Consider the following 8,592-nt stretch of genomic DNA (forward strand, 5'->3'; position numbering starts at 1 on the left):
TAACTTTTCTCCCCTCATGATCAAAACGATTTTTTTAGCGAGCGAGTAACCTTTAGGATAGAAAAGAATTCGTAAGGTAGGCAACTTTTACGTCTAGTGCCTGTATTGACTAGACCTGTATAGACCACAAGATGGAGATGTTTTCTTGAATGTGTTCACAACGATATTTGATACCTTATTTGTGCAAAATAAAAGGTATAGTTCAATTAAAAATGAAAGTTCTGGCATCATTCAGGTCATTCTGCCGTTTGTATCCCATGGAAGACAGAACGACTTTGTTTGGAACAACATGTGTGGGTGAGTAAATTATGACAGAATGTAAACATTCACTTTAACCATTTATATACCATTTAACCATTTAAATACTCGGACTAAAATGCACGTTTAAGCTGTCTAAACTGAAAGCATCGTTTTATTTCAAGATGCACAACACTCTGTTTTTTTTTTTTTTTAAGGTACATTTATAAAAGCTACTTAATGTCCTATTTTAACGATTTCCTACTTCTGGCTTAATCAAAGACTGTAGATATTTTTTCATATTTTATTTTATTTTTAAAATGGACTTTGGCTTACCCTAAGTCTTTTTAATAGTCAGCTTATTTACATTACTTGTAAGATGAATAAACATAGACACAGGGATATCTGGCATGAATGTACCATACTTTATCCAACAAAATGTAAATGCAAAGATGCAAAGCTGATCATATGTCATACAATTTAGATGTATTTTAAAACAAAAATCTGCTTGAGCAAAGAAAAAGAAATGCCATATGAAAACAAGCAAGGTACAAAAAAATTTCCACATTAGGCATAGAATAAAAAGGCAAAAAGCATTCTCTAAAAATTGTAAACAAGAAGAGCAACATGGGAAAGCATCAGAAGTGGTTAATAAACAATACTAATGGTACACAATAAGTGCATTACCATTAGGAAATATACAAATAGCAGCATTAATTTAAAGCATAATGTTAAATACAGCATTGTTTTAGGAGTGCAAAGAGGAATTGTCTTGATTCTGAACATCCTGAGACAGTGATCAAATTGGATTAGGGGTAACTACAGTATCAGTCTCTCTAAACCAGTGGATCTCAACCTTTTGACTTCAAGACCCCCTATTGTCCCCAACGATACTTGAAGGCCCTCATCACTCACAATGTAATTAAATATAGTGCTTTAGAGCTTAACATAACTAGAAAGATGTACATTGATGAGCCAATACATTATGACCAGTCACAGGTGAAACGAATATCATTGATCATCTCTTAACAAGGCCACAAATCAAGTTCTAGGTAGATTAGATGGTAAGCAAACAAGGCGGAAGTACCTGTTTTTTGGCGTGTTCACACCACAGGAACTAGGAGCAATTTTAGTTCTAGGAACTCCTTTTGGAGGAACTAATTTAGCTCCTACTTCAGAGTAGGGTCTAAACCAGCACTATAGGAACTACCAGTGACATTAGTGTACGCTGATTGGCCGAACACACGCAAAACACCAGCACCCGCCATTTTTTAAACTTTGAGGGGACCAAGCGAAGCATGATTATGTATTTCTGCTCAGCTAGTAACACTGGACATAAACCACACAGCATACGCTAATGCCTTTTCATATACTGTCTACTTTCTGTATAACAATTCTATCTAATATCGTGTGCTCAGGCTCTGGGTGGCATTCTCAGCGCTGTCAAAATAAAGGTCAGCCGCACTGTAAAAGTCACAACAACTTCAGAGTTCCTACTGGCGGTGCTAATGCAACCAGGAAAATGTTCCTAAGGGAACCATTAGTTCTCGGGGAAACCACCCTGGTGGCTAGTTCCTTGAGCTAAGTTCCTAGAACTACCCGGTGTGAAAGCGAAGGTGGATCTTGTGGTACTTTGATGTCATACACCGATCAGTCTGTGCAGGAATAATGACCTGAGTGACTTTGACAAGGGCCAAATTGTTATGGCAAGGCGACTGGGTCAGATTATCTCTTAAACGGCAAGGCTTGTGGGTTGATCCCAGTCAGCAGTGGTGAGAATTTACCAACAGTGATCTGAGGAGGGACAAACCACAAACCGGTGACAGGGTGTTGGTCACCCAAGGCTAATTTATGCACAAGGACAACGAAGGCTATCCTGTCTGGTCCGAGCCAACAGAAGGTCTACTGTGGCACAAGTCACACAAAATGTTAATGATGGTTATGGGAGGAATGTGTAACAACACACAATGCATCTTATTCTGCTGCGTATGGGGCTGCGTAGCCAAAGACCAATCAAGAGTGCCTGTGATGACCTTGTCCACCGTCAAAAGCACCTACAATTGGCACGCGAGCGTCGTAACTGGAACTTGAAGCAGTGGAAGAAGGCTGCCGGGTCCAATGAGTCCCGTTTTCTATTACATCACGTGGACAGCCATGTACATGTGTGCCGTTTACTTGGGGAAGTGAAGGCACCAGGATGCGCAATAAGTGGGACGACAATAGGTCAGTGGAGGAAGTGTGATGCTCTGGGCAATGTTCTGCTGGGAATCCCTAGGTCCAGCCATTCATATGGACATAAATTTGACACGTGCCACCTATTTAAACATTGTTGCAGACCAGGTACACCCCTTCAGCCTCTTCCAGCAGGATGATGCAACCTGTCACACTGCACACATTGTTTGGAATGGTTTGAGGAACATAATGAAGAGTTCAAGGTGTTGCCCTGGCCTCCAAATTCCCCTGATCTCAATCCAATTGAGCATCTGTGGAATCTGCTGAACCAACAATTTTGATCCACGGCGTCTCCACCTCGCAACCTACATGACTTGAAGGATCTTGATCCTGGTCTTGGTGCCAGATACCACAGGACACCTTCAGGGGTCTTGTGAAGTCCATACCTCGTGGGTCGGTGCTGTTTTGGCAGCATGCGGAGAACCAACAACATATTAGACAGATGGTCATGTTTTGGCTCATCTGTGTATCTTCGAAATAAAAATAACCAAATACAAAGACATATCTTGATTTTGTTGTTGTTTTAGCTTATTTTCAAGTCATCTGAGCCCCCCTTAGAAGTTCAATGCAGCACCCTGGTTGAGAACCACTGCTTTAAATGGTGGTAAATCAGAAAGAACTCAAGTGTAGTTACAAAAAACTAAACCCTCACACTGCAGGCAACACGGAGCATTTTGGATTTCTGGCACCGGTGATGCATCAAGCTTATGGACATTTAAAAATACATAGAAAAAGCTGTGGAAAACAGATGCATTCTTATGGAAACATAATTAGATGGAGAAATTCCCAGATTCAAACGGCATACTGCTTTGGTTGGTTCTTGAGGCTGAAGGTCCGTTCGTTTTGTGAGATCACATGTGCTGCTCGACTATTCAGGAGCCTGCATTCATGAAGAACATCTGTTGAGATGGTTACCGAAAGCATATTAAATCAATGCTTTGGAAGTGTGACTGCTGATGGTGTGTTTAAAGAATGTTTTAGAAAATTATTATGATTAATGTACATGAGTTTAGCCCATACCACTGAACTGTTTATAGGCTTCATCAACAATGGCATTGTTTGATCTCTTTATCTCCCAAAAACCATCATCCACCCAAGGTTTGGTCTCTGGCACCTCAGGCAGTTGGCCATTTTTATACATGCCTGCTACAAATGAAAGAGAAAATAATAATTATAGAACATTTAGATACTGTATGTAGGCAGTCTCTCATAAATACAGAGAAAAATCATTATTTTTAAAAGTAATGAAGTAAAATTGTATTAAGTAATATATTAAGAAAAAGAAAAATGCTTGGGGTCTGTAAGAACAGAAATAAACTATTTTAAATGAAACAAAAGATTCTCCTCCAGGGGAAGGAGTGGTGCGATCACCACCTCCTGTTTCAGAGAAGATCCCTCCATCTCTGGGTGGTCCATCTCAAGGCCGCTTTGATGGACATTGGGGGGTTTAGCAGTGGGACAGGCTGCGTCGCCTTCCTGCTGTGGGCTCAACGTTGCGACCGGGATATTGTTTTTGGCAGTGCCAGAGCAGGAGGACCCCTCGATGACAAGCAGACTGGGGTCCAGTCCTCGGCGGCCAGGTGGTGGTGGTATCACGCCAGTATCAACCCTAGTTCAGAACTACCCTCATGCACTTATTTGAGTGCTTTGGCTTGATGTACTTGCAGGATGGCCATCGCATGCAGGGTGGAGGCGGCCTGTCCAGCGGCACTGTGAGCCTTAGCATCCAGGGGTGACGTCAGCTTACAGGCCTTGGACGGGAGCCGCGGACGGTTCCTCCAGTTGGCGGCACTTTACAGGCACGAGTGCACCGCAATTGCAGGCTCCACCTGTGGAATCTCCACGTACTCCGCAGCGGCCCCTCCATCGAGGGTAGTGAGAGTGGAGGAGGCCGTGAAGCGGCTTTGGGCAGTAAAAGGTGCCTTCCACGACTTCTGGATCTCCTCATGCACCTCCAGGAAGAAAGGCACTGGGGCAGGAAAAACCCAGGAACCAATCGTCCAACCGCGAGTGCTCAGGGCAAGATGGAGGGTTTCACTCAAGCCTGATGCCCGCGGCAATCCGACTCCGTGTGAGCGACCACCACAGAGGGGGGGAGCTCAGCTTCATATACTGTATATCCCAAGAGGACTATAGCCAACTCTCTGATGCAGGCATCGACATCTGGTCCTCGGCCAGAGAACTGAATGACACGTTGGATCCGCCATGGAAGGGACCCATGTCATCCAGGCGCTTGGCAGCACTCGACATGCTGGAGGACTGGATTGGTGGAAGAGCTCCCATTGTAACCCTCAGGTGTCCCTGAGTGTTAACCACCGTGGCCCTGTGCAGTGCAGAGGAACCGGGCTGGGTAACAGCAGATCGCAGTGTTGCCATGGTCATAGTCTCACAATGACGACATGAACCATCCAAGAGTGCCATCCCAGCATGCTTGCGCCCTAGACATGTGAGACAGCGATCATGGCCATTAGTCGAGGCCAGGAAATTACCGCATCCAGGAATACACGGACGGAAAGCCATCTTTAAAAAAGACGCTTGCTCGCTCTTTTAGGGACATCTGCTCTTTTACAACAAAGCACCCAGGGGGGAATCGCTGCACTTAACTGTGCACTCAGTAACTGGCGAAAGACAGCTGAATGTGCCATCGATTCTTCCAGCAATCTACTCTTTATAATGCTCTTTTAGCTATGGTGATTGGAAGAGTGATTGGTGTTTGCAACCACTTCACAAAAATCTAATGAATGGCTGCATCTTATATACCCGTATGTACATGGGAGTGGCTAGGCATGCAAATTCCACTTGCCAATTTCATTTCATCCATTTTTCTAAAACTCAGAGGTGATTTGGGGCTCCCAAGTGAGACCCCATTTATCAGGCAACATAACGTCAAATGTGACTGACAGAAAGGGAACAGCATTTGAAATAGAAATCTTTTGTAATATTCTAAATGTCTTTACTGTCCCTTTTGATAAATTTAATGCATCCTTGCTAAATATAAGTTTTAATTTCTTTGGGGGGAAAAATCGTATTGACCCCAAACTTTTGAACGGTATATTTTTAGGGCTGTCAAAGTTAACTTGCACTAATTAATCAAATATGTTTGACCCCAAAAATGTTTATATTGTTTGAATTTTTCTTTCTTTTTTGTGTTAAGCATATTATCATATTATACACATAACTGCACAGTACAAAATGAAACACAAGTGCATCACAAGTGACAGTTTTTCTATTAAAATCTTTAAATTCAAACAAGTACCTTTAATAGTATCATCAATGTCTTTGCATAGTTGATATAAGTCACTTCCACGTCCCACAACCCTTTCACCTTAAATAACACATTAAAAGAGAACATGATAAATTGCTAGACTGAGTACAACATTTTCTGAAAAGAGTGTTTAGCAAAATAAAATGAAAAACTCACCGTCCAACACTTTCAAGTTTGAGAACATTTCTAGAATAATAGTCCGGTATGATGAACTCTTGCAGACTGTAGCAAAATAAATAAGAATGAAGAAATGTTTTGAGTGCCAACAAGATTTATTAAATTAAAGCCAGAAACCTGCTAACCTGGATTGGTGTAATTATAGGTGTTGTCCTTCAGTCTGATGCTCTCCAGCTTTCTTAAAGACTTGAGTGCATGAACATTTTCAACACTGTAGGTGCAAATCAATTTGTGTCATATAGAAAGGTGGATAGGAAAACAGATAAATATGAGTAGCTAAAAAAGATGGCTTACCTCGGTATCACATTACCAGCAACATTCAAACTCTGTAAACTTTCACAGCTGGAAAGGGGTTCTGAGAAGAGACATGATCAACTCTAAAAGTCAGATATAATAGCACTGATTTTTATATACTGTGTAATCAGAATAAAGTGGCTATATAAAATACATTTCATGTATTAATCGCTTTTTTATTGCCAATGTGTGAACAGCTTGTAACGAAACATAAAAAACGAGACCTTCCCAGACTTCCTAGGTTGTCTATGAAAGCCTGTAGACTGACTTTTATGTAAAGAACTCTAAATGTTTTTGCCAGGAAAATCATTAGAAATGAATGCCAAGAAAGCAATTGAAATGAATGATTACAATGTAAAGGATAATGCTGAAAGAGTTAAAAGAAAATGGATTAATTCAAACTAGTGTCTCACATAGCCAGATCTATTTAGTCTATAGTCTCAAATATACTTTATAATCAAACTATCACAATAGTGTATTTAATTACCTCATCTGTCGACATGATGCCGGTGAATTGCAGAGCAAGTGCAAACATATCCACATCGCTATGATCAGAGGCTTTCCTAATTGTCATTTTTGTTGTGTGTTTATTTTTTATTGAGAGGAAAGCATGCTGCACATATTTACATATTCATCTAAACATGGCTCTTATTAGCATAAGTTGCTGGCTGCAGTTCATTTAACAGCCACCGATTTTGCTAATAACAAGGCTTTCTGAATTCTACTGATAGCTTATTTAAGGTTGAAATAATCATTACCTAAATTTGAGATTCTATTAGCTGACAAGTTAAGAACGAGAAGTCTTCGTAGAGGTGAAAGAGGCCCCAGATTTGTGATGTTATTTCCAGAGAGGTCCAGCCTCTCCAGGTTTACACACTCTCCTATACATCCAAGATCATAAATTCCTGCCAAAAAACAAAAGCAAGATTGTGTTTATGTGCGACTGTGAGAATGTATTCAGCAAGGACACTACAATGTTGTCTTACCTAAGTTCCTCAGTTTAAGAAACAAGATGGACTCCAAATCGAACTCCCCAGTACGGGATTTCAGGAGCACGGTGGTGATCTTTGCACATTCTGTATCTGGAATATAAGAAGAAAATGTCCGAACAGGATTAAAGCTCTTTGTGGTGTGTTCAGTATTTTCTATGGGGAGATTATAAATATGGCTCTACATGATTCAAAAGATTCATGGTGATTACAGTTTTAATCTCCTTTTATGTGTCGCTTTTCTTTAACTCTCAAAGACTGGATTACAGCCGCAGCTCCCTCTGGGTTTAATGCAAATATTCATTTTTCATGCTGACATATACACACACACAAAAGCACATAACAAAATAATTAGGCCTAAATTGAAAATGAAAACGGGAAATATGAAAAATAAAGCTAATTCAAAATATTAATAAAAACAAGTACAGCCTATAAATAACACTAAAACAACACTTGGGATGTTTATGGGATTGGTTTCCTGTAATCCAGTACTCTAAAAAGGTGCAGAATCATAGAAATAAAACAATAATCTCACTTAACCTAACTGAATTGCCTTGGATATAATAACATCTATACTAATCAATTTTAAGTCGACCATGGCAACACACACAGCACCCACTTGAAAAAAGACTTTTGCGAGCTAAAATATAATAGCTGAAATTATGTGGATACACTAAAAGTTGGTAACCAACAGTAAACCAACAGTTGGTTTAATTAACAGAGGCGAAGCATGTGTTTAATGAACCCTAATTCAGTGCACATACGGAGCAACAAGCGAGTAATTCCCTAAAGGAGACGCCATGCTGTTTTACTGAAATTAAAATGCAAGGCTGCATTCATTATGCTGCCAGACCAATGAAATATCCCGCAAAATATATCCGATAAAAATACATGTAATTTTAGTCCCAGATGTATCTTTGTGAATCAGCACCACAGTGTGTGGACAGCTACCGCGGCTAGCACGCGCTAAGGTTTAAAACACCGTTTATAATTAGCTACTCACCATTGTCCTTTTCCCTCTTAGAGTCCATGGTCGCTCAGATTCATGCAGTCATTCGCAGATTACAGCATGGGATGGATGTTTTGGTAATAAATGCTGGTGGGCATTTACAGTGTGCAGTGCGCACGGGCAGATCTGAGCAGGTGTGACTGTTAGCTCTCTCCGGCTAGCCTGAGCCTCACTGTAATGTCTGCCCTATATAGCGATGATTTTAATGCGGGGATTGTTTGCCCCCCTGCTTTACAGCTCCGATGTTTTTCTTCATTTCAAACGTTCTCTTGGTTTAATTAACGCGCGGGATGAATTATTTATTTAAAAGTTCACACCAGCCGGAAGTTGCCCTTTCAGCGTTTTTGTGTGCTTACAATGGTTACTAGGATATTGTCATGGAAACTGGG

General features: G+C 40.8%; 1 protein-coding gene across 1 annotated transcript; it reads right to left on the reverse strand.

Moving 5' to 3' along the window:
* Positions 1-644: 644 nt before the first annotated feature.
* lrrc61 (leucine rich repeat containing 61) lies at positions 645-8,367 on the reverse strand. Its single transcript, XM_084094791.1, has 9 exons — positions 8,198-8,367; positions 7,192-7,287; positions 6,964-7,110; positions 6,206-6,266; positions 6,037-6,122; positions 5,891-5,956; positions 5,726-5,794; positions 3,490-3,615; positions 645-3,368 (listed from the first exon to the last, which is right to left on the reverse strand). The coding sequence occupies exons 1-9, from the start codon at positions 8,223-8,225 to the stop codon at positions 3,262-3,264; spliced, it is 786 nt and encodes a 261-aa protein (XP_083950917.1). The 5' UTR covers positions 8,226-8,367; the 3' UTR covers positions 645-3,261.
* Positions 8,368-8,592: the final 225 nt, after the last annotated feature.

This window comes from Abramis brama (genome assembly GCF_963993115.1).
Source record: "Abramis brama genome assembly, chromosome: 20".
Taxonomy (NCBI): Eukaryota; Metazoa; Chordata; class Actinopteri; order Cypriniformes; family Leuciscidae; genus Abramis; species Abramis brama.

Coding starts and splice junctions, on each gene's coding strand:
- lrrc61 (XM_084094791.1), bottom strand. CDS start 8,225: ATGGACTCTAAGAGGGAAAAGGACAATG. Junction 5,957..6,036: donor CTATAATTACACCAATCCAG/GTTAGCAGGTTT, acceptor ATTTTGCTACAG/TCTGCAAGAGTTCATCATAC. Junction 5,795..5,890: donor AAACTTGAAAGTGTTGGACG/GTGAGTTTTTCA, acceptor GTGTTATTTAAG/GTGAAAGGGTTGTGGGACGT.